Below are 23,817 nucleotides of genomic sequence, written 5' to 3' on the forward strand. Positions count from 1 at the left end.
CAGAGCCACATAAAATGCATGAACCAGTTAGAAAAGGGTTACAATTCAACAGTATATGATTAGTCCCTATATAATAGGATAGAACGTCCCTTATTTTGCCTTGCCACTATCCCGAGTATGAAGCGGGAACACAGGTATCACAGCCTTTTCAGTGGCCAATTCGAGCATAAGTATGACAAATTCTACCCGAAACTATTGATAAAAGCTAATGCATGACATCGGGATCATGAAAGCCCCGCCACACTGATGGTTTATATATTGCAGATCGTAAGAAGACCACCTCAAGCCTTAGGCTCTATGTAGCAATCCTCTTGATCTTCCACCAATTTCGAATTCTAAGAGCATATTTGGCTGTATGAACGCGACCTATACCCTGTCAAGAACCACCGCACTTACTACAGATGTCTTGGCTTTGCCGCAGTCCGGAGCCTGATGCAAATGACAGGGCTCTGCTTAAATTTTCCGAGGGACCAAGTGAAGTATTCAGCATTGTACAAGATGAAGAGGGTTGTGATGCCGATTTGTATATCGCTGGAGAACAATACTTTCAGCCTTTGCTCCTAACGAGTGAACACGAGTGGGAGCAATGGCTGCAGCGGTTTGACGGCGTGTCAGCCGTATTTCCAAATGAGAAGGGCGACAAGAATAATTCTGTCAGCCGAAGTACGGAAATTTCCAGTAATATTAATTTGATTATGAGCGGGAAAACATCCTCGTTGTCCAAGATGCCATTTTCGAAAGAGACATTCATGAAAATAATGAGAGGCTTGAAATTGCACAAGTCAATTATACGAGCAATTAATAGAAACACAAGCTGTACATTTTCAAGGACAACGCGTGTTCTGGAGAGCGAGACGTGTAATACTGAGGCAATAGGTACGCCCTCTTAATTCACCAAGCAAGTAAAATTTGCTCACTCAGTAATAGTATACACATGCAGAACAGCTGAAAGCTGGGAGGATGACATGGCGTTATCCGTAACGTTTATTCCGGATACGTTGACAACTAATGCAATCTGGTTCGGCTGCAATTTAATGGAGCGGAATATTCATGGGCATCAACTAACAGATTCTGCCATTATTACTAACAAATTGCGTAATTTTGATGGAGAAGTCTTTCATCCAATGATGCTGCCTACCATATTTGCAGAATTTGAGCGAGAGAGACATGTTAAACTTGTACGCGAAAGTAATACGCAATTTGTGCAAAGAATTTTCGATATTGAATCGAGCAGCGATGCAATTTACGGATTACATCAGATTCATCGAGAATCCCAGCAGTCGATAGAAAAAGACTTTTCACCACCCAGGACTAACTCGCGTCTTGCTGATATGAAGGGAAGAGTTGGTAGTTTCCTCTCTGGAAAGACTCTATCAAAATCATGTAAGAGAATATTTTGCACACGTTTACAAAGTGGTCGTCTAACTCTAGGATATCAGCAACTCTCAATAGCTCAGTTGGATCTGATACAATACAGAATGAAAGTGACTTTTTTGCCACTGAAGAAGATGAATCTTGCGCAATGCTCTGGATTAAAATTAGCCATCTCAAGAACGGCTTGGCAAATTGGAAAACACAATTGCTCAAGATGCTTGACCACATACAGGAGCTTGAAGATACAAACTTTGGTAGAGAGCATATAAAGACAACGGCTTGGAGCAGAAAGCGAGATGCACTGATAGAATGCGGTAAACGAATTGGGGAAAGACTGCGCGATTTGATTGACGAATACGATAATTTTATAAGAGAGTGCGATCATATTATGGCTGGAATGTCACTTGCAATGCAGCTGGTCAATATTTCCCCAGTCCTATACCCGCCTTGTCTCTCTGTATGTTCTTTCATTGATCGCTAATATTCGCCGCTGCAGGACCTCAATAACATCGGCCGAAAAGATGCAAGGCTCAATGAAAACATATCTAGAAGTAGTCTGGCAGTAGCAGAGACGGCTCAACGAGATGGAAGTCTCATGAAATCTATTGCGGTTCTCGGAATGATCTATTTACCAGCAACATTCGTTTGTGTACGTTGCCCAGTATACGTCTTCGATAGCCATTTTGTATCTCCCACAGTTACTGATAACCGACATGTAGACATTCTTTTCCATGGGTTTCTTCCAATGGAGTGGACAGAGTGGCAACGCAACAACAGTATCACCTGACGTCTGGATATTTGCGCTTGTGGCAGTTGCTTTTACTCTAATAACGATAGGAGTATTTCTAGCCTGCACAATTGGCAGAAGTAATAGGGTCAGGGCCAAACTACATCTCGTTTAACAATTAACTGTGATGATGTCAAATCACCAGTATGATAGAACAATCTCTAAGTAGAGATTTTTATGACATTTATGACAACCTACGAAATAGCTTTCCTTTAACGACCATCGAAACAAATCAGGAGCTGAACAGCTAGGTAGCTAATATAACTTTTTTGCACACCACATAAGACCAAGTGATCTCTTAGATCAGAAATTGACTTTTCAGTCTTTCACACAAAAACTAGACATTTCTCTACCATTTTATTCTACCAACAAGCCCAACCGAACTGAGTCAATTGAATGTAACCATTGACATAATTAGGGAACTGTCAACTTGGTCGACTTCCTGGATGCTCGTCCTCCAAAGCCCCATCCTATCTGGTGCGCAGTAGTTATAGACACTTGCAAGTCATCTGCCCACGCCCATACTAACCCCGGATTCTTTTGGAACATGCGACCAGCGGCAATCAAGTCCAGGGGAGTATCTTCGGGATCTTCGCCACCATTTATAAGCTTCTGCGCTACATCTCCTGTCTTAATACTTCCCACAGAGCTGACCAGCATTGAGGACTGTACTGCGGCTTTTATCTTCTTGGCAAATGGTGCTTGGTAGCCAGGCCCGCCGATGACCTTCTGCTGCGCATGATTACCGCCGCTTGATACATCCAGCACATCAACTCCGCGTTCAGCAAAGAGTTTGGCTAGTTTAACACTTTCATCAATAGTCCAGCTTGGTCCACCTCTCCACTCGGGGTTTGTATCAAGCCAGTCAGTAGCACTGATGCGCACAAACAAAGGCATTCCCTTCGGTATAATCATCCGCGTGGCTTCGACTAGTTCAAGTGCTAGGCGAGCACGATTTTCAAAGCTTCCACCGTACTGGTCCGTTCGCTTGTTAATAGCTGGGGATAGAAAGCTGGAAACAAGATAACCATGCGCAAAATGCAGCTCAATGACATCGAAGCCGGCGCGAAGGGCACGGCGAACACCAGAGAGGAAGTCATGCTTGAAGCGAACAATCTCAGCGAGGGTCATGGCGCGTGGTTTTGGGTAATGCTCATTGAAAGGCTCATTGCTAGGCCCAACTACATTGTCTGGCCAGCCATCAACTTCTTCGGTTGCTGTTGCGCCGGAGCTGAGCCAAGGTGCAACAGTGGAGGCCTTGCGTCCGGCATGGGCTAATTGGATGCCAATAAGAGCATTCTGACTGTGTGCAAACTCTACATGTTTCTGCAGAGTATCAACGTGCGCATCAAGCCATATGCCTGAATCTTCGGGCGTGATGCGGCCATTGGCTTGCACGGCAGTAGCCTCAATCATCATAAGTCCAGGCTGCTATATGCATCAGTATTTATCCACATCTCTGTTATGGGATGGATGAGAGGTTAAATATAGCCAGAATGCGAGACACTTACACCACGTTGAGCCATGCCGCCATAGTGAGTGATGTGCCAAGGTGTATGAAACCCTTCATGTGCACTGTATTGGCACATGGGGCTCACCCAAATGCGATTCGGTAGCTCAATATCACGTATCTTCAAGGGAGTAAACAGCTTAGGGACAGGTCTACCGGATGGCTGAGGCTCAACAGCACTGCCGGGCACAGGAACCTGCTCAGGCGTGTAGAAGGAAACGCCTTTGGCAGCAACATTGGGGATGGGTCCTGCACATTTGGCTTGCTTCTCAGGCGCTGGTGTTCCAGCACGCGAAACGGTGATTCCGTGATGAGGATGGCAGATGTGCGGGTGTGCAATGCGCTGTGTGAGATAGGCCGCCATATTTACATAACACGATGTAGACTCAACTGAAGATCAAGTAGAGCAGTTTTGGTATGGTTGAGTGCAAAGGAAGAAGATGAAACAAGATACTCATAACGAATTTGTGGTAATTTTTATGCATGACACTATAAGAATATGGTTGAAGCATAATATTGCCCAAAAATGTTGTGCGGCATTCGCATTCGCAAAACACATCGGCAGCTTCGGACGTGGCGCCGATTATCATCTAAACTTTGAGCTTTGCCCTTATTCCTTCGCTCGAAGCTTCTATTATAAGCTACGAAATATTGAGTCGGAAATATTATACTAATTTGTAAATTGAATAAAAGGGACAGCCTCTTTGATCGAAAAGTCGACGCTCTCTACAAGAGCAAGTTGCATTCGACCCATTCCATTGTGTATTTTCTCTTCAAACAAGTTCGAAAATTTAATTGAAACACATCATGAACACATCATTACCACATATGCAGCTTCAAGCTAGTAAGAAAGGTAAATCTCCAGAGCTTCACGCGTGCCACCCTAATCTAATCCAGCTTAGCAGCCAAGCCTGCCGTTCAAATGATAGGCTACCTATCCCATGGCGCCCAGGCCGCAGATAAGCACGGCAATATCTTCGCGGGTTCCAATATCATAGCCCATTAATTTCCTTCTCTATATCCATCTGTATCGGCTTAAATAAGATGCTCAAGTTTATTTAGAGTAGGCTACCTTCAACGCGTTGTGGCAACTAGCAACCTGTCTTCCTAAGAAATGTTGTTATTTCAGCTAGTAACAATCCTATCCAACGCTAGGTGTTACAGGGCTGCCGAGCCAATCGTGGTTCATAGTGACAATAGATAACTCAATTGGCACGCCTGCTAAAAAACTAGCAGTTCTGTAATACGAAAATGAGACAACTTTAATGACTTATAAAGCAACGATTACATGTATACAATTCGATATTTATTTCGATTCGGGTAAGTCATATACGACAGAAACTAAAGACTCGTTCGTGAACCAGAATTTGGCAACTAGAATAGGTGGGTGGTACTTGTACCCTCTCATATCTCAAGATCCTACATTGGGGCGACAGCTCAAGGTTACTATAGTCATCTATGGCATCGACTGCGTTAATATAAAGCTGTTTGTGAAGTAGTGCTTCGAGGTTGAAGGCAATATTAGCGCTGGTAAAATGCCTGTGAGCTTTTTGAAGAAGGGACTCTATGGATTCCTTGAATGTTTGTGGTTGTATATCTAGCCAGGGCTTCTAAATAACATCGATCACGGCGGCTTTACGATTCACTTGAAACAGCTGCTATCAAAGGAAACATTTTTATCTTGGCTACCAGCAGGATTGGTATTCTTCTGTTTAATTGTCAACTGGTCTTTTTCTATCTCTTCTAACTACAGCGTATACTTGTTTCAAGGACGTATTACCATAACGATATTGACCAAGACGCTTAACTTATCCAGCGAGGCTTTACATAATCTGAGTAACTTGAGCAGTGTCTGGTCGAATTCGTCAGCTGGCTTATAAAAATTTAGCATGGCTTTCGTTCAATAGCCTCTACTTAATCTATCTGCATTTTTCTGGAGGAATAGATTGATAAGCAAGTTACTCATAGAGAGCGTTTCTTTGGGGATATACAACCGATAATTAGGCACTTTTGTTGGCTGCTTATTCATATTTAGTTTTTGGTCGAGTTTGAGCTGCATACTAAGAGTACATACTGAAGTGAGAGAAGATAAGAAAACAGCATTAACCAGTTATATATCCAATTTGGCTGAATTAACAATTTCTTAGGTAGCTAGTCCCCATTTGGATCTCAAGGGTAGTGTAGAGTCGCATCAACACTTTTGCCGACCGTCTATAGTGGCAGGGTTAATTAACGTAAAGTGACTCTTTTTTGCCATTTCTCTTTGGAACTTCTCTAACTTCCGCAAAAAGGTAATTTAGTTTTGGCAATATTACACGCGCGGCCTCAGGGGCGATGTAACATGGGCAGCCCCTGTCCGAGGCTCAATGGCTGAATAAGTTGAATTCAGGCATAATTAAACCCTGCTACATGCCAAATCTCTAATCTCGCCCTTGCATTTATGCATGCAACAATGTATGGGGATGAGCTTGTTGTTCGCATCCTTGGGGTAAAATTTATAAAAAGCTAGGAAAAGGCCATTAAAATTTAAATATTCAAACAAAGAGGTCATTGTAAACGCGCGTAGTAATTGTAGCATCGCGTAGGTTCGTTGAGAATGGTCTATATTGCGAAGAGCATTGTAATTGATACTTCATAAGAATAGAGATAGCGAAATACTTCGGCCCTTCCTCTTGGCACTATAACTTCATATGGCTATTTAGTTGAGGGATTTAAGTTCTCAGAGTTCTCTTTTCATGTGTATTTGAAGAGTAATAGGCTAAACATGTGTATATCACACACATGTTGTGGGTATAAAGTAACCTCACAGTCCGATATTTTGCAGCCACGATGGTGCTACTGCGATATCTTTTGGCTTGGGGTAGGCATTTGTTCCTTTCATTCTCTGAAGTCATATACTATACCAAGAACTATTAGCTGCTCATATTATCCTTGCCTCCAGAGTCACCATGATTAACAACAAGGCTGCATTGCTACTTGCAGCCTGTGCTGGAGTGAGTGGTGTCCTGGCACAGCAGCAGACCACCTGGGGGCAGTGTGGAGGTCAAGGCTATGGAGGCCCAACAAATTGTGTTGCTGGATCGGCCTGCTCAACGCTGAATCCTTACTATGCTCAATGTGTCCCTGCTACCGGCATGGTCACCAGCACCACCGTCAGAGCTACATCGACATCAAAATCAGCCATAATCACGTCAACAAGTGCGCCTCCGCCGCCAGTTGGCTCAGGCACCCAGTTTGCCGGTATCAACATTGCTGGGTTCGACTTTAGTTGTTCTACTGACGGAACTTGCAACTTGGACGGTGCTTACCCGCCACTGAAGAATTACGATGGCGCAAATAACTATCCAGATGGCGTTGGGCAGATGCAGCATTTCGTTAAAGACGACGGAATGAATATCTTCCGTCTACCTGTCGGTTGGCAATATTTAGTTAATGGTACTCTTGGAGGCACCCTTAACCCTACCAATATAGGCTATTACGATCAACTTGTCCAAGGATGTCTGGCTACAGGTGCATACTGCATCGTTGATATTCACAACTATGCTCGCTGGAATACCGGAATCATTGGCCAGGGCGGTCCTACAAACGCCCAATTCGTTAGCGTCTGGACCCAATTGGCTACCAAATATGCCTCCCAGCCGAGGATTTGGTTTGGCGTCATGAATGAGCCACACGATGTCAACATCACCACCTGGGCGGCCACCGTACAGCTTGTTGTTACTGCAATCCGCACTGCGGGCGCTACCTCACAGTACATCTCACTGCCAGGTACTGACTGGCAATCTGCTGGAAGCATCATCTCTGATGGTGGTGCAGCAGCTTTAAGTGCCATCACCAATCCTGATGGCTCAACGACCAACCTGATTTTCGACGTGCACAAGTACTTGGACTCGGATAACTCTGGTACAAGCACAACATGTGTCACAAACAACATCGATGCCGCATTCGCGCCACTAGCTACCTGGCTTCGCTCGAATAAGCGCCAGGCTATTTTAACTGAGACCGGTGGTGGCAACACTTCATCATGTGAGGAGTATCTTTGCCAGCAGATCCAGTATCTTAACCAGAACGCCGATGTCTACATGGGATATGTTGGCTGGGCTGCGGGTTCATTTGATCCTGGCTACCCATTGGCAGAGACGCCGATCCAGAATGCAGACGGCAGCTGGACTGATCAACCTTTGGTGCAGCAGTGCCTTGCTCGTTGATACAATCTTGTATATAGCAAACATATAGTCGTTTTAGCATATTAATTTCGTTCATGTACGTATATGTACATATATTTGCATCTACCAAATACCCACATACGTGCATTGAGATCCTTCTAGTCTTTCCATGTTGCTTCTGTCTTTATCTGGGGTTATCAAAGAACATTGAAGTCTCTACAAAACTACGAAACGCTACCAGAGCAACTTGAGTAATTTGGTAGCATCTCATGTAGTTTTCTCGCGTATGTTGGCGCCGATTAAACTAACAGTGTCGGATTTGAGTAATACATTTACTTCTGGGCCTCTGGTCAGTAAGAACATTAGGGTCAATGAGGTGGTAGATGGATTTGCTTGGCTCTCAATCTGTTCGACTATACATGAGAGTGCATTGATTTGCGAGAAACGTTGCCAACAGGATTACCCCGCAGAGCCGCACATGATCTGAGGGAGCTGTGCTGTCCTTTTCCTTTATCCCAGATATTGACCCCTTGTCACTACAATGGTTTTTCTCATAGTCAGAGCATATTATTAAACCAATCACAAATCTTATTCTGGTCTTTTTTTCTTCCAATGGAACCGCTGCAGCGGCGCGAGATTAACAATAATCTCTTTGGCGATAACGCTAGAATCTACCAGGGTGATGTTGTTCATAACCACTGGCCCCGCGGCCAAGAAGGCGAAAAGGCGAATTGCTTATCGGATTTGCGCATAACGGACCCCCGCCATGATAAAATTCGCATAGAGAGTACAAAGGGTGGTTTACTGGAGGAGTCATACAACTGGATCTTCGAACATAAAGACTTTCAGCAGTGGCGCGATAATGAAGACCGCCCTCTGCTCTGGATTAAGGGCAATCCCGGCAAGGGCAAGACTATGTTGCTTTGTGGAATTATAAATAAGTTGTGGGAGCAACGCAATGCTGAGACATTAGTCTCCTACTTCTTCTGCCAAGCCACCGACTCGCGCATTAATAGTGCGACCGCTGTGCTTCGGGGCTTGATCTATTTAGCTATAGACGAGCGGCCAGAGCTTATCTCCCACATACCAAATAAATACAGCGACGGAAAGAAACCTTATTTCGACGACATAAATGCCTGGGTTGTATTATCTGAGATTTTCTTAGATATGCTCAACGATATAAGACTGAAGCGGAGTTTTATTATTATTGATGCACTCGATGAATGAGTAATGGATTTACAGAACCTCCTTGATTTCATTAATACGAAGTGTGCTCTATCCCCCCAAGTAAGTGAATAGTATCAAGTCGTAATTGGCCAGACATCGAAGAAAATCTATGCTCTTCTACAAATCAGCAAATAAGGCTATGCCTAGAACTTAATGAAAAGTCGATTACTACAGCTGTTAACGTATATATCAAGTATCAAGTCGAACGGCTGACGCATAGAAAAAGGATTTCTGATGAAATAAAGAATATCCTTTTTCACGAGCTATGCGCGAAATCCAACAATACCTTCCTTTGGGTATCCTTAGTCTGTCAGAACTTATCAAATACAGTGTCTCTTGATATCCTTAAAAGGCTGAACGAGTTTCCAGTTGGACTTGATTCAGTGTATCTAAGGATGATAGAGCAAATACACCATCTACAGGGCACTGACGACAAAGAATGCTGCTTTCAGATTCTTGGAATCGTATTACTTGTGTATCGGCCTGTTACATTGGTTGAACTAGGCTGCCTTCTTAGGCGCGATGGCGATAATCCCGCAACTGGCGAATTTATTTCTAGCGTGATAGCGCTTTGCGGCTCATTTCTTACTGTAAGAGATGGGCAAGTTTATATTATACACCAGTCAGCTAAAGATTATTTAACTGCATCTGAACCTACTATTTTCCCAATAATATCTATGGACATCCATAATATTATCTCAGGACAATCGCTTAAAGCCATGTCTGTTACATTACAGCGGAATATTTACAACATAGATCCTCTTGGCCTTCCGATTCATCAAATTAAACGACCAAATCCTGACCCTTTAGCATCTTTAAATTATTCCTGTGCACATTGGGCCAACCATTTTTGCGACATGCTTCTTAGCAATGGTCATCTTCGGCATGAAAAATATGATAGAGAGTTTCAAGTTGCCCTTCTGTTTCTTCGAAATCATTTCCTACACTGGCTCGAAGCTTTAAGCCTCACAGGATGTGTAGAAGACGGGCTTATTGCAATAATAAGGTTAGACAACTTATTGCGAGTAAGTAAAAAGAGACTTATAACTAAGTGCAGCGAAGCTAATTTAAAAAGGACAATTCAATACACAACCTACCTATAGAAATAACTCTAAATGCGGAGGTTTTTCGCACCTTTAAGGAAGGAAAACGAAGAGTGAGTACTTATAATAAGAACAATTAGCAACAAATCTGACCAATAAAGCGAAATTCGCCAAAACGCCAATCACCAGACCATCAATTATCAGACCAAAAATCACAAAACTGCGAATTACCATACTTTCAGTTTTTGGAACTTATTCAGGATTCACGGCGATTTTTCCAGCAGAGCAGCTCAGTGATTACTAGTAACCCGCTCCAGTCATATGCATCAGCGCTTATATTCAGTCCATCAAATAGCTTAATACGCAAATTATTTAAGATAGAAGAACCTAAATGGCTGAAAGTAAAACCTGCTGCAGACTGTGATTGGAGCTCTTGTTTGCAAACACTTGATGGCCATAACTGTCCAGTCAGCTCTGTTGTTTTTTCAAAATTGGGCTATCTTGCTTCGCGCTCATGGGATAGGACTATTAAGATCTGGGATGCAACCACAGGGAAAGAGCGATGTACCATAAACTGGGACGACGAACAAGTTCATACCGATCATACCATTTTTCTATTATCCGATGGTCATTATCTCGCGTCGGTGGTAGGCAATGCCATAAAGATCTGGGATGCAGCGACAGGTAAAGAGCAGCGAACTGTCAAGATCAACTATGATAGAATATTATCATCGGCCTCTTCAGCAGATGGGCGCTATATTACTTTAGGATCAACTGATACAACTATAAAGATTTTGCATATAGCAACAGGCAAAGAAACGCAAATCCTCACAGGCCATAGCGATTGGGTTAGTTCTATTACTTTCTCACCAGATGGCCACTATCTCGCCTCAGGGTCAGGGGATGGCATTATAAAGATATGGCATATTACAGGTTGCGAGCGCCAAACACTTAAGGGCCCCAGCTATGACGTTACCTCAGTTGCTTTCTCCGCAGATGGCAATTATCTCGCTTCAGGCTCAGAGGATGGGACTATAATCATCTGGGATGTAATAACAGGAATGAGGCGCCATACATTTACATTCGACGTAGAAGATGAAGATGATGAAGAAGGTTTCGCCCTACCAACCTTATTTTCTGTAATTACTTTCTCAGCAAACGGCCGATATCTTGCCTCCAAAATTGACTCAATTATCCAAATTTGGGATCTGACTACAGGCAAAGAGCAACAAACTCTTCAAGATCGAACTTTTGTTCACTCAATTGCCTTTTCAGTAAATAGCGACTACATTGCCTCAGGGCTAGATAATGGCAGCATCAATATCTGGGAAACAACAGGACGCAAAGAACGGCAAACATTTGAGGGCCATTGTATTAGGGTACAGATTGCTCTCTCAACAGATGGTAGCTATCTTGCATCAGCGTGTAGTGATGAGATTATTCGGATATGGGATACGTCAACAGGTAGCGAGCGGCAAACACTTGAGGGCGACTGTGGTAACGCTAATACGGTTACTTTCTCAGCGGATGGTCGGTATCTTGCATCAGGATCATGGGATACGACTATTAAAATATGGGATACAAAGACATGGAAAAAGAAACGTACGTTATGGGGACATGATAAAGGTATTAGTTCAGTGGTTTTTTCCACGAAAAGCTGTCTTGCCTCAAGTTCTGATGATAATATGATAATTATCTGGGATATAATAGCAGGGAGAAAACAACAAATACTTAAAGGCCATAAAGATACACCTAGCTTGCTCAACTTCTCGGCTGATGGTCGCTATCTTGCGTCAGGAACATCTGACGCCCATAATTCTACAGATTCTTCAGATAGGACCATAAGGATTTGGGATATAAGAACGGGAAAAAAGCGACAAGCCCTCAAAGGCCATAACGATTGGATTAGTTCCATTGTTTTCTCACCAGATGGTCGCTATCTCGCCTCAGGGTCAAAGGACAGAACTATAAAGTTGTGGGACACAAAAACAGGAGCAGAATTGCGAATGATCGAGACTGATACAGAAATACACACTATATCATTCGACTTTATGGCCTCATGCCTGCATACCGAAATTGGACCTATCGAATTAGACATGGAACATCAATCTACAGCGGTGTCACAATCTATATCTCAGATACAAATTGGCTCCAAGATCAGTCTTCAGACCAGCTTATTGCTAATAATTCTAAAAATGAAAAGTATTCAGGCTACGCGCTAAGCTCTGATAAATGCTGGATCACCTGGAATGGTCATGGAATACTATGGCTTCCGCCAGAATACCGGTCTGAAAATCCCATTTTATGGCCCCTGTCGACTTCTATGTCTTCCGAGCTACCATCGATGGACGCAGGTATTGCTCTAGGCTCTTATTGTGGAAGAATAGTGATAATTAGAATGCCGAGAACAGGACCATACTCCGTGTTATGATTCTTGTATTAGCAGATTTATTGGATCAGCCATACAATTAAAAAGAAGAGAGGGGGGGGGGGGGGGCTGGGCTTTGGGAAACAACTTTGGGAAACCATAACGTGAAAGGGGGAGAAAAAGGGTATAATTTAAATTCTAAAGTATTCTTCGGTAAATTTAAACGAGTAATTCATCTAATTTTCGTCAACAGGCAATGCTATAGGCATTTCGGATGATACGAATTTAGGCGACATCATCAGCCTACTCATCATTTGACTTATCCTGCTCTTGTCGGACTTTTTATTATAAATGCGAATTAAAGAGCCTGTTAGTATCAACACATGTCAATATTGAACATATAGATGAATGATCCTAATAAACTTTTCATAAAAGTTTTTAATATTAAATTCCTAATTAGAAATAAAATTGGCTTTATCCGTGAGAATCAGGAGATTTTCAAAGATTGAGGTACTTGACTGCTGTTATTGTAATAAAGGTTCATAGGCCCTAGAACAGCATCAACTAAACAATACCTACATGTCAGTCATTAAATATGTAAGGAACCATATTCATTTTAACGACAAACAAATTCGCTAATTCGCTAATTCGCTGCTCCATAAGCGTACTACACTGCCAAAAATAGCATTTGCGCATCGAATTTGTTTGCTTTTCTGCCATAAGTTTTATCCTAAAGAATCAAACTTCCATCAAAAATTCAAATATATTTCTTGAAAGTGGTCTTCAGCTTTACAATAACCAATAAATCAGTATTAACAAGGCTATATCTCAGCAAAAAGGCTGATAGAAAATAAACATCAGAGCGTATACAAAATACTGACAGTTGGCCAAACTCTCCCAACTTAGCATAGTTGAAAATATTATTTAAACAACATCGGCAATTTCATAACTTTTAATAATTTCTGTAAATATTCATGTTGGACTCTCGACAGGATAGAATGAGCTCTGCCATATCATATTCTCTCGCTTTTACTCTTTAACAAGTTCACTTTCAAGTAGAGAGATGAAAGACCGAAATTCTCATAAATTTCATTGTATATCTAACCTCTTTCATTCACTCATCACTTATCCTAGATTTGAAAGCCATATTTAACTAGGCACGCACTGAGAGTAGTACGGGTTCGAATATGTACATGTTCCCGATGAACAGCATGTAGGACCGTTCCAGCCAGTGCCACCGCATTGTCCATACAGAGCGGAGCAGCTACCAGTGGGACCAGATGGGGCCTTTGACGTGCTCGTGGCCTTGCTCGTGGTTGTACTTGAAGCTGGAGGAGGTGGAGTTCCGCCATTAATAGCTGCCACATGGTCTGTAACCAAGCATGTGAAATCCGAAGTGCCATAATAGACGGTATTTCCATCATCAGAAGACTGGCCAGTCGAAAGGGTATCGCCCCACTGCCAGAGCAGATCGGCAGCCATGCCTTTACTCGCCAGAGCAGTCTGTTGCCACGGAGATTCGATAGCACAGTGATTAGTTGGTGCGCCATCTGGTCGTCAAGCATTGGTTAGCCATTGATTCATGCTATTCTCTCCTTTGTTCTTTTGCTTAAACAACTGCAGGGAAATGTAGAGATAACTTACATTCTTCCAACATGCATGGCTTGCCTGATGCTACACAAGCTTGAGCATGGGTTTGGATCCAACCATTACCCCAATCGTAGGTTTCACCCCCTGACAAAGATATCAGTGCTAGCTTTTTCTTGAATCTTTTGTTGGAAACTTACAAGAGTTTGGATACAAGTGAAGAGTGCTAAAATCAAGCGTGGTGATGTTCATATAGCTAGCAAAGTCTGTGCCTTCGCCGTAGGTGTATGGGTAAGAACCATCTGATCCAGTGGCGAGGCCCAGTCCTTCGTCTCCAAGTGTTACAAGATGGTTTGGATCAAGGCTCTTGATGTACTGCGAGACACTTGAAGCCCAATTCCAGACAACACTGGTAGCGCACTGGTTGCAGCGAGGCTCATTGGCCAGCTCCCAAGCGAAAATAGCAGTCGAGGTGGTATAGCGACTTACCACTGCTTGGATATACTTGCGGTATTGAGCTTGAGCAGCTGTATTAGTATACCATGAAGTCGCATTACCGCCAAAAGCATTTACATAGGCGTTGATTCCTCCATAATCACTCCAGTTGTTAACAAAGTTAATAATGAGCTTAAGGCCGTGGGTCTCGGCTGACTGGACAACGTAGTCAAGATTCCCCAGTCCAGTGGGCCCAGTGTTGATTGTAGAGCCTGATGATGATAGCAATTGGAACCAAATAGTTCCGCTGCCAGGTTGTTGGTTCACATCATTGAATCCCCATATGCGGACAATTTTAAGGCCGGAAGAAGCCATGTGGCCAAAAGTTAGATCGATATCCGCCTTGTTGGTGAGGAATGAACACCAGTAGCAGTTGGTGCCTGCAAAATAACCTGTTTTACCATCGATGTTGAATTGGAGGCCTGATACTGTCACATAGCTACTGGCGCGTGGTGAAACGGATTGCAATGGTGTGGCTAGCACCGAAGTTGCAGCCAAAAGGGCAAGGATCGGGCTCTTTAGAAACTTCATTCTGCAGAGATGGATATTAGACAATCCCTAATGATGTATTCGAGAATATAATGGTGATCATTGTGGGAGCTCACTCCCTTTATATAATAACCATATTGACTATAAACAATGGCTTCGACACATGGAAATAGTGGAGAAATAGAGGAATTATAGATACTTTCCATATCGTTTGCTTTAATAGTCAATGAGAGTATCATATCAGCACAGATAGTACTTACCTATAAAGGCTCGGATGCCATATCCCGTGTCAAATCTAGACTAATACTAAGTGATAATAGAATGTCACCATCATAAGTTACTAGCTCTCTTTCACATTCTTTACTCAAGATCAAGGATCGACACCATATTTACACAGGTGGAACCACCCATTGAGGGTTCGGTTGCCTATCTTCCGTGGCAGTTACAGGTCAAGAGCAAGGCGTCGTAATTACAACCTTCTAGACAAGAATAATATCTCTGGCAGATTTAAAGAGGAAGGTGTTTATTCGGCGATGGTCAGGTCATTGCTGTGACGGAAGGGCTCTTCCGAGCTGTATAAGGCTAGCTGGCTTTGCAATAAGTCGACGTATACTTTATGGACCAATAGCAGCGGCCACAAGTTGCATATTAAAAGATATTCATGATGCGCCGGTTTTTGGCACCTATTTACGTTGGTTTAGCCGCTAAAGCCCTATAGGCACGGTAATAGAGAAAACAGCCGCCAACTAGTGCATTGGCGGGCTGCTGCGGCAGCCTCCTGTGCAGGTCTACTCCAGCGAGAAGTCCACATACAGGTAGCTGTTGTATCTTAAAGCAAGCGGCCAGCTCAAGTATCCTTGTTCTCAGGTCTAGAATTCTATTCACATCAACTAGCAGCAGCATCTGTCCATTAAATCATCTTGTTATTTGCTATTTTTAAGTTGACAGCGAGACACCAATTATCCCGTTTAGGCAAAAATCTCGGCTAGTCTAGCGGAGAGCGGCTTTGAGTGGAGTGGCTTTCCATCTGGGGGTGGAGAATCGGAGATGTTGCTAACATGATTGGCTGAAGCATCATCGGCTGGCTGCCGCCTCGGCTCTTAAAAGCGGGTTGTCGATTGCGTCCCGGCTATTGTTTGCAGTTGATCCGCCGGGTTGAAAGTAAAATGCGGAGGTGGCATGATAGCTGAGACATCGTAGCAGGGCATGCTCCCTTCAATCTACCTGGATTGTCCAATTTCATAGCTGCTGGAGTGGGTACTGGGGTTAGCCAGGTTAGCCACTGCGGAGCGTTGCCAGCATCTCTGTGGAGAGTTATAATCTCGATATTCTTGAGATAGATCTTCTACTTTGGCCTAAAAGTTAGCTGAATCGATACCTCTGCGGATGGTTATCATTATATTCCCTTATGTTCTCATAGTACATGGTTCAGCTCATATATTTCAGTGTATCTTCGGGGTGTATTGCTCTCTATAATCGATGTAATCTTTCTTGTTCCTTACATTGCCAAGATCACGTTCTGGTCTTTAGCTGAATCTATGGATTAGCGGCATTGTCGATTCTAAAATCTCACACATTACAAAGAATTACTGCCCTGTAAACCTACTGGGATAGTAGTTGCTCCGTTTCCTCCCAACACGAGTTGACGCGGTCGATCTATGGGCCGAGAATGGGGTTTGTTTTCCAACTGGTTGAGTATAATATGCAAGCTATTCCTTGTGCAGTAACGCTATTGTCTCATTGGCCGAAGCGCAATCCTTGCTGCGGGCATGCCAAGATGTCGTAATGATTGAATCGCGTTGACAGGTGCCTGGGCAGATGTGCACGGCCAAAGAATTTGTAGAGCTGAAGCTGAACCGTAGTCAAGAGATACATTGACAGTCCAGCTGCTCACGCCTCCTATTTAGAGGCTGTAGTTGGAAATATTTAGTTGAGCGAAATGTATATGAGTCGAGACTCTCATTATAGGACAGAGCGGGTTACATGATCACTTTTCACTATGGCTTTTTACTACACCCTCCCACACTCACTTTTCCTTCCAGATATTGTTACCAAGATTCTAAGTCAGAATATAGAACTCTTTCTTTTGCTCTCAAGGGACGAAATCAGTATCATAGTAATCTTCGATCCTGTTTATTCCGTGATAGTAAAGTAGCGTGAGGAAGCGCTTAAGAGACATGAGCCAGTAATCTTGAATTGGAATTGAATACCTGTGTTACCATGGACAACTTCATTCTATCACCTAGTTCCGAACATTTTAATGGCCGCATAATCATACTCAGACAATGATAAGTTAAGCAGTAGATAGAATTGAAGATATCAGCTACTGGGACACGTACATAACACTGCTATTCCGAAACATAAGATTGGTGATCTTGATGACAGCGCAGTAAAGCTTAGCATGAAACAGACCGCATGCGGTGCCAATTCAACACGGATGCAGCAAAGATCTCCCACAGTATCTGAGAAGTGAGTATAATGGTTTGCACGATCGTAGTCGTCACAGGACATTATCTGGGGTGAGTAATATAGAGACGGTCGTTGATATTTTGATTAAGATTGTATACTTTTCTTGTCCCTAGGTGCATGCAACAGCCGGTATTTAGTTTAAAACACCCAGTATTTTAGCAGCTGCCCTATTAAATGAATTCTTTGGAATGGCTATTCTCCACGGTTCTTGCGCAGGATAGGAGACTTTTCTCTATGATAGTCTCTCGTACAGTACCGTAAAAGCAGCATAGTAGATATATTAGTTTAGTTATATGAATCCAATGCAATATGTTTCTACCGCAGTTGTGCAGCGAAAGACGCAAAAGCCTGCACACATGACATATCTAACAGGCTATGCAAGCAGCTGCGAAGAGAGATATCTTTCGACAAAGATATGCGCAGCGACTATTCGAGGGTAGATAATACGTCAGATAAAACGAGAGTTGGCTAACTCGGCAAAGACCAAAATCTGGGTGGCTGGAGTGGTCTACCTCCCTTCTTCTTTGTCCCGCTCCCGTGTTCAGAGTCACTGGTCTGGCAGCGATGGCTATAGCAAACGTCGAATTGAGTTGGCACGATCCCTCGAAAAGCCCCAGCGATAGATGCCATTTACATGTGGTCGAGGGTAACAGAAGTATCCTTACGCTCTCTCAAGCGCAACGTCTATAGGTTAGTACTATCTAGAAGCGCTTGAGAGAGACTCCAGCTGCGTGGAGAAAGTCTAGTTGACTTTGGTCTGGCTAATTGCTATTAATCTAAATAGATGGCCTTCATCTTACTGGAATCAAAGTCGATGCAATTACAGTTGAAAGTCATACGAATTTTGGATATAGATGCTGAGTTTCACCAAGAAAAAAACAAGTACAACATGGCCGATTACGAACAAGCGGCGAAGCCTAAAGCCAAAATCATGCACAACCTATCTACACCAAACAAGGAGTACGCCAAAACTAGCCTTAGGAGGGTTTCACACTCATGCTCCAGTAGGCCACTAGCTATAAAACCATACAAACAGCAACTGCAAACGCATGATTACTTGCTGCAATGTGTACGAAAGGTGAGACGCTATATAACGTCTCTCGCCCCTACCGCCGAGGTGGATGTTGCTAGTTTCAGCCCAGAACAAGAAGACTTTGGCAATTCAATCATGAAATGCGTGTTCCTTGGATAAAGAAATTCAACGCCCATTTTCCTTTATGAAATGACTCCCTTGGTTATTGCAGAAGCCTAGTTTGGTGTGTTTTCTTAATTTAGCCTCAATAGAGGGCTAGAGAACAAGCCGCTTTAGAATGTGTTCAAGTCTCAAGTTTCACGCTGAGTTTAAAGCTCATTCTCTTGCATCTAGCAGGATGATTCACATGCAAGTGGGACATTGATCATTCCCGGAGAATTTGTCCGAAGGTGGTGATGATCAACCCAATTTGTCAAAGGCAAGTAAGGTGGCTTTGCTCAAACAAAACAGCTCGGATCAAAATAGCCGAGCCTCATTCATCGAGGTGGTCTCGATTAATTTTAGAATATTCCTTCTAGTGAGATACGCCTGATGCAACTGCATGATTTTTCAGCCCAGTTGGCCTCGATTCGATGAAACAAGGGGACTTTGCTCAGACAGGATAACACCGAACAATCCAGATCATCGCGTGCGCCAACCGATGTGACTTCGTTTAAATGAGATTGCCTCGGGGTAGCAATAGGAGGCGGCCGTCATAAATGCATGGCGCTCGCGTTAATGCCATTGCCGCAGTCTTACTGGATCTGGCTTAATCAGCTGAATTTTCTTCGCTGGCATCAGGCTATGTAACCGTCCCACAAAACTCTGCGCGAGCCGACCAATGCCACACCATCAGATCATCAACCGTGGTTTTCCAGAGTTTCTCGTACATAATATAATTCAACCCCAGAACCCTTGATTCCAGCCCTCCGCATTATCTCTCACGCGTGTGGAGGCTGTGATGAGGGTTGCGCACAGATAGAGGAGTAAAACAAAAAGTTCCCCAAGCTCTCCGCAGCCCCTTGTTCCCCGAGAGCGCCGATTAGCCGTCAAGGCCAACCATAGCAAAGTGCAGTCATCAATGGTACATATACGCTGAATACGAGACAACGTAGTGCCTACTAGGTATATGTAGTGGTGATCGAGCCACTGCAGCCGTCCACCAACCAACCAAGGACCTTTTGTTGCCAATGCTCGGCGGAAAGAATAATCATACGTATATGAGCAGTAGCATATGGCCATTACATGCAAAGTGCCACCACTCTACTCTGCATGCAACGGTGGTGCCTGGCGCTAATCCGCACCCAGGTCGGCACGAAGGGATTATTATTAGCATATTCCGTAGTGCTCGTGCTAGCACTTGTTGTTTGAGCGATTAATGTTGAACGGTGGTGCGGCTGGATGGTGAGGAAGGCCACCGTCACATATCAGGGCGAGAGGCTGACCTGACAGTCTGCCTAGAGCCGTATACGATACACGGATGCTGTGCCAGAGAGACGCGAGGCACCGGGTACCGTGTACGTGCTCGTGCAATCGCGGCCGGATGCAGCTCGACGGATGAATGACTCGGGGCTTTGGCGGTCTGCGGCGTTAAAGCGTTAGAGCGTCCAAGCGCACCATCAGCCGTATCAATGCCTTGCTGCGACAGAGTCGTATTCCGGACATTGGGCACGTCCTTATCTTAAGCTTCATTTCGACGCAGTTATGCTGATGCGTCGCCGGGATTTTGTCGAACCCAACATGATGTTTTGTTTGGTGCGTCGGGGCCTGGTTTAATTAATCCCCGTCGGGCCATGCTCAGAATGGGAACTGCTGAGGCCCTGAACGGCCTAGCTGGGCTTTTCATCCGTGTCTCTGATGTGTCATGATCGATCAACTGCGCGCGCCCTCTCCGGCAAAGCGTCTTGGCGATATGGCTCTGCGTAGCATTTGGCGATGCTACTAGCAACGGGCACTACTACATCACGCAGAAAATCTCTGCTACTGTACTTCGTATGCACGTTGTTGCTCCTACCTGCCTGTAGCAGCACGTATGTGCAGCAATCACGTGATCGTCTCCTAAACCCACGAATCATGCAAAATTTTCTTGCAACCTTACGCCCGCGGCACTGCGAATACGCTTATTGCGGTTTGAGTTTTGTGCATGCTTCTTTTTCCTCCTTCTAAGGCCGTGGCTAGTTTCTTCCAAAAACGCGCATCTGGGCGCCGCACCCTCGCCCTGATTCGCCCCAGAAACTGGCTAAGCGGGGGCGCTAGGATGTCCCCTGCGCTATCTGCAAGCCTCTGCAGGCCTTGGTGCGCTTGTGGTGCATGAGGCCCTAGAGGCGAAATACCCCTTGGCAAGCCACATTTTGCCCTCGCCGCGCGCGACCATCTCCGGGCAATTTCCAGCCTCGACGAACCAGAGCTGCGGCTAGCAAATGGCGCCTCGTCGATTTGCCGACCCGCCAAAAACCGGCACGCCACATGCCGATGGCTTGGAACGACTGCACCCACGGAGTTGCCATGCTTTCTTGGCAGACATAGTCTCGCGCTCCTATTCGTTTCGGGCCTTTCTAGTGGACTCGATCTTGGAGCGTGACAAAACCTGAGAGTGAGAGCGACGAAAAAAAGTTCCAGAACAGGGGCCCCCTGGCCACCACCCGACTGCTTTGGGGCCTAGCTCAGCCATCGCAGTCAGGCATTTGCCGTGGGCGGGGCCAGCGAGCGAGGGACCGGATCTCAGCGCACAAATCGCATTACAGGGAGCCTGTCTCTATGACGAGCGATGCTATCGGCTCAACACCCAAGAGAGCGAGCTCGCCGCGTGGTGTAACTTCTGGAACTGATGGCCCGTGGGGAAGAGGCGACAAGCGAGGCCACCACAGCGTGGCTAGTGCAAAAGCTTCTGGGGCAAACTCACATGCCCCCCCATCCATCCTGATAACAGAAGCTGGGTGGACAACGTTGCAATGGAGACTGGCGATGGAGACTGGACTGGACTATCCTTCGTAGCCGATTTCTTTAAATCATAGCATCCCGCCGCATGCGCTTTTTCCTTTCTCTCTCCCTTTTGTCTTGTTCTTCCCTCGCTCACTTTCTGGCTTGTCTTCTCGTCTTTTGAAGGGACTTTCCTTGGGTCTATAACAATAGCCGGGTCGCAAAGATGGCCAACAACCACGAAGATACCGCCGCTGAGTAAGTCTCGAAAAGCGAGCTGAAGAATTTTCTTCTTCTGCCTCTTCTATCTGCCAAATCTATATGCTTACATATTCCACCTAACCAGGCTCCACGAGGAGTTCAACGAGCGCACTCACCACGGGGAGACTCACGATCTCGCCGGAGGCTTCATTGCCGCCGACCCTGATGAGAAGAAGGACTTCACTCTCCAGTCAGATGGTGCTGAGTCCGGTCCCACTCCTGACGGCGAGGAGCCCAGCGACTACGAGAAGCGGACTCTGCGCCGTATTGGCGAGAATCTGCCCGCTTCAGCTTTCCTCATCGCCATTGTCGAACTGACAGAGCGTTTCACCTACTATGGTGCCTCTGGTCTTTTTCAAAACTACATCAGCAATGGCCCGCACATCACCACCGACTCTCCTGGATTGGGTATGGGTGGCCAGGCCGCCACTGGTCTGAACCTGTTTTTCCAATGGTTCTGCTATGGTATGTATTTTTGGTCTACTCATCTGCTGGTCGCGTGACTGGCTTCACAATGAGAAATGTTGGCTAATTCAGGATTTCTTGGTACACAGTTACTCCTATTCTCGGTGCCATCATCTCTGATCAGTATCTCGGCAAGTACAAGACCATCATGCTCTTCTGCTGCGTCTACTGGGTTGGTCTTGTTATCCTCTGGACTACCTCTCTGCCCGTTTCTATTGCCCACGGAGCCGGTCTGCCTGGTTACATTGTTTCCATCATCATCATCGGTGCCGGAACAGGTGGTATCAAGTCCAACATTGCCCCCCTGATTGCCGATCAGTACCAGCGCCGAACCATGGCCATCAGAACCGAAAAGAATGGCGAGAGAATCATCATCGACCCTGCCATCACCTACCAGCGCATCTACATGATCTTCTATTGGTGTATCAACCTGGGTTCTCTGTCCCTGATTGCCACTCCCTTCATGGAGAAGTACTGTGGCTTCTGGACTGCCTTCCTCATGTGCTTCATCATGTTCAACTTCAGTATCGCCATTCTCGTTATCCGCCGCAAGTCATACATTATCAACCCACCGCAGGGCTCCATCATCACCGATGCTCTCAAGGCCCTTGGTTTGATGATTGTCGCTCGTGACATGAACGCTGCCAAGCCTTCATGGCGTGAGGCCCACGGCAAGACCAAGCCCGTCAACTGGAATGACCACTTCGTTGAGGAGCTCAAGCGTGCTATCCGTGCTTGCAAGGTCTTCGTCTTCTGTAAGTTTTTGATTGACAGCCACCTCTCGTGAAATCCTTAACTAATATATGACAATTAGACCCCATCTTCTGGGTTGGTTATGGCCAGTTCTCCACCAACTTCGTCACTCAGGCTGGTCAGATGAACGGCCACGGCATGCCCAACGATTTCATGCAGAACTTCGATCCCATCTCCATTCTCATCTTCACCCCCATCCTTGACCTTCTCGTCTACCCCGCGCTCCGTAAGGCTGGCATCAACATTCGCCCCATTGCCCGTATTACCCTGGGTTTCATTTTTACCTCTCTCTGCCTGGGCTATGCCGCCATCGTCCAGCACCTCATCTACAGCGCTGGCCCTTGCTACAACGATCCCCTCAACTGCCCTGCTGGCACCGTTAACGGCGAGACCGTGCCCAACAACGTTCACATTGCTGTTCAGGCGCCCGCTTACGTCTTTATCGGTCTTGCCGAAATCTTCATTTCTGTCACTGGTCTCGAGTACGCCTACACCAAGGCTCCTCCCACCATGAAGTCCTTTGTCCAGAGCTTGTACCTCTTCACCAACGCCTTTGGCTCTGCCATCTCTGAGGCCCTCGTCTCCGTCTCCAAGGACCCCGAGTTCGTCTGGATGTACACTGGTGTGTCAGTCGCCAGTTTCGTCGTTGCCATTATCTTCTTCTTCCTCTTCAACCACTACGACAAGATTGAGGACGAGTCATTTGAGCTTGACCGCGAACAGCCTACTATTCCTCCGACAAAGGAGGTCGAGTACGAGGGAGCCAACTAATGGTCCGAGGGTGGAGTTCTATAATGGAGTAGGTGTAGATACCAAGTATATTATGTGTAGTATTAGTCTATAATGAATTATTATCAAGCAAATTTAACATTTCACAAATAAGCATCAAGAT

General features: G+C 45.1%; 7 protein-coding genes across 7 annotated transcripts; 5 read left to right on the forward strand and 2 right to left on the reverse strand.

Moving 5' to 3' along the window:
- Window positions 1-80: 80 nt before the first annotated feature.
- On the forward strand, window positions 81-2,437 carry GGI43DRAFT_395250 (uncharacterized protein). The gene is made up of 6 exons (XM_083204851.1): window positions 81-170; window positions 234-876; window positions 928-1,383; window positions 1,440-1,792; window positions 1,871-2,023; window positions 2,094-2,437. The coding sequence occupies exons 2-6, from the start codon at window positions 402-404 to the stop codon at window positions 2,274-2,276; spliced, it is 1,620 nt and encodes a 539-aa protein (XP_083063760.1). The 5' UTR covers window positions 81-170; window positions 234-401; the 3' UTR covers window positions 2,277-2,437.
- GGI43DRAFT_395251 (NADH:flavin oxidoreductase/NADH oxidase) lies at window positions 2,403-4,132 on the reverse strand. The gene is made up of 2 exons (XM_083204852.1): window positions 3,673-4,132; window positions 2,403-3,589 (listed from the first exon to the last, which is right to left on the reverse strand). The coding sequence occupies exons 1-2, from the start codon at window positions 4,033-4,035 to the stop codon at window positions 2,576-2,578; spliced, it is 1,377 nt and encodes a 458-aa protein (XP_083063761.1). The 5' UTR covers window positions 4,036-4,132; the 3' UTR covers window positions 2,403-2,575.
- A 2,304-nt stretch (window positions 4,133-6,436) lies between these two features.
- On the forward strand, window positions 6,437-8,164 carry GGI43DRAFT_234127 (glycoside hydrolase family 5 protein). The gene has a single exon (XM_083200568.1). The coding sequence runs from the start codon at window positions 6,620-6,622 to the stop codon at window positions 7,877-7,879; it is 1,260 nt and encodes a 419-aa protein (XP_083063762.1). The 5' UTR covers window positions 6,437-6,619; the 3' UTR covers window positions 7,880-8,164.
- GGI43DRAFT_234140 (NACHT domain-containing protein) lies at window positions 8,165-9,332 on the forward strand. The gene is made up of 2 exons (XM_083200570.1): window positions 8,165-9,124; window positions 9,266-9,332. The coding sequence occupies exon 1, from the start codon at window positions 8,450-8,452 to the stop codon at window positions 9,062-9,064; it is 615 nt and encodes a 204-aa protein (XP_083063763.1). The 5' UTR covers window positions 8,165-8,449; the 3' UTR covers window positions 9,065-9,124; window positions 9,266-9,332.
- GGI43DRAFT_234133 (WD40 repeat domain-containing protein) lies at window positions 8,697-12,580 on the forward strand. The gene is made up of 4 exons (XM_083200569.1): window positions 8,697-9,124; window positions 9,259-10,089; window positions 10,140-10,220; window positions 10,269-12,580. The coding sequence occupies exons 1-4, from the start codon at window positions 9,068-9,070 to the stop codon at window positions 12,327-12,329; spliced, it is 3,030 nt and encodes a 1,009-aa protein (XP_083063764.1). The 5' UTR covers window positions 8,697-9,067; the 3' UTR covers window positions 12,330-12,580.
- A 967-nt stretch (window positions 12,581-13,547) lies between these two features.
- Window positions 13,548-15,351, reverse strand: GGI43DRAFT_234168 (glycoside hydrolase superfamily). The gene is made up of 4 exons (XM_083200572.1): window positions 15,307-15,351; window positions 14,263-15,260; window positions 14,120-14,209; window positions 13,548-14,025 (listed from the first exon to the last, which is right to left on the reverse strand). Exons 2-4 carry the CDS (start codon window positions 15,086-15,088, stop codon window positions 13,625-13,627), a joined length of 1,317 nt encoding a protein of 438 aa, XP_083063765.1. The 5' UTR covers window positions 15,089-15,260; window positions 15,307-15,351; the 3' UTR covers window positions 13,548-13,624.
- Window positions 15,352-21,672: 6,321 nt separating this feature from the next.
- On the forward strand, window positions 21,673-23,696 carry GGI43DRAFT_420691 (POT family-domain-containing protein; the record flags this gene model as incomplete). Its single annotated transcript, XM_083207847.1, has 4 exons — window positions 21,673-21,704; window positions 21,793-22,172; window positions 22,262-22,927; window positions 22,987-23,696. The coding sequence occupies 4 exons, from the start codon at window positions 21,673-21,675 to the stop codon at window positions 23,694-23,696; spliced, it is 1,788 nt and encodes a 595-aa protein (XP_083063766.1).
- Between the last annotated feature and the right edge of the window lie 121 nt (window positions 23,697-23,817).

The sequence above is a fragment of the Trichoderma evansii genome, assembly GCF_050947405.1.
Source record: "Trichoderma evansii strain SZMC 28006 chromosome Unknown GGI43scaffold_3, whole genome shotgun sequence".
Lineage (NCBI taxonomy): Eukaryota > Fungi > Ascomycota > Sordariomycetes > Hypocreales > Hypocreaceae > Trichoderma > Trichoderma evansii.

What these genes read in the sequence shown, in the direction of transcription:
- GGI43DRAFT_395250 (XM_083204851.1), top strand. Translation starts at nt 402, where the DNA reads ATGTCTTGGCTTTGCCGCAGTCCGGAGCCTGATGCAAATGACAGGGCT. An exon ending in GTGTAATACTGAGGCAATAG is followed by an intron (nt 877 to 927) that starts GTACGCCCTCTT and finishes ACTCAGTAATAG; the next exon opens with TATACACATGCAGAACAGCT. An exon ending in TGTCACTTGCAATGCAGCTG is followed by an intron (nt 1,793 to 1,870) that starts GTCAATATTTCC and finishes TCGCCGCTGCAG; the next exon opens with GACCTCAATAACATCGGCCG.
- GGI43DRAFT_395251 (XM_083204852.1), bottom strand. Translation starts at nt 4,035, where the DNA reads ATGGCGGCCTATCTCACACAGCGCATTGCACACCCGCACATCTGCCAT. An exon ending in GCGGCATGGCTCAACGTGGT is followed by an intron (nt 3,590 to 3,672) that starts GTAAGTGTCTCG and finishes TGCATATAGCAG; the next exon opens with CCTGGACTTATGATGATTGA.
- GGI43DRAFT_234127 (XM_083200568.1), top strand. Translation starts at nt 6,620, where the DNA reads ATGATTAACAACAAGGCTGCATTGCTACTTGCAGCCTGTGCTGGAGTG.
- GGI43DRAFT_234140 (XM_083200570.1), top strand. Translation starts at nt 8,450, where the DNA reads ATGGAACCGCTGCAGCGGCGCGAGATTAACAATAATCTCTTTGGCGAT.
- GGI43DRAFT_234133 (XM_083200569.1), top strand. Translation starts at nt 9,068, where the DNA reads ATGGATTTACAGAACCTCCTTGATTTCATTAATACGAAGTGTGCTCTA. An exon ending in AGTGTGCTCTATCCCCCCAA is followed by an intron (nt 9,125 to 9,258) that starts GTAAGTGAATAG and finishes GTATATATCAAG; the next exon opens with TATCAAGTCGAACGGCTGAC. An exon ending in TTAAGGAAGGAAAACGAAGA is followed by an intron (nt 10,221 to 10,268) that starts GTGAGTACTTAT and finishes TGACCAATAAAG; the next exon opens with CGAAATTCGCCAAAACGCCA.
- GGI43DRAFT_234168 (XM_083200572.1), bottom strand. Translation starts at nt 15,088, where the DNA reads ATGAAGTTTCTAAAGAGCCCGATCCTTGCCCTTTTGGCTGCAACTTCG. An exon ending in TCACTTGTATCCAAACTCTT is followed by an intron (nt 14,210 to 14,262) that starts GTAAGTTTCCAA and finishes TATCTTTGTCAG; the next exon opens with GGGGTGAAACCTACGATTGG. An exon ending in GCCATGCATGTTGGAAGAAT is followed by an intron (nt 14,026 to 14,119) that starts GTAAGTTATCTC and finishes CTTGACGACCAG; the next exon opens with ATGGCGCACCAACTAATCAC.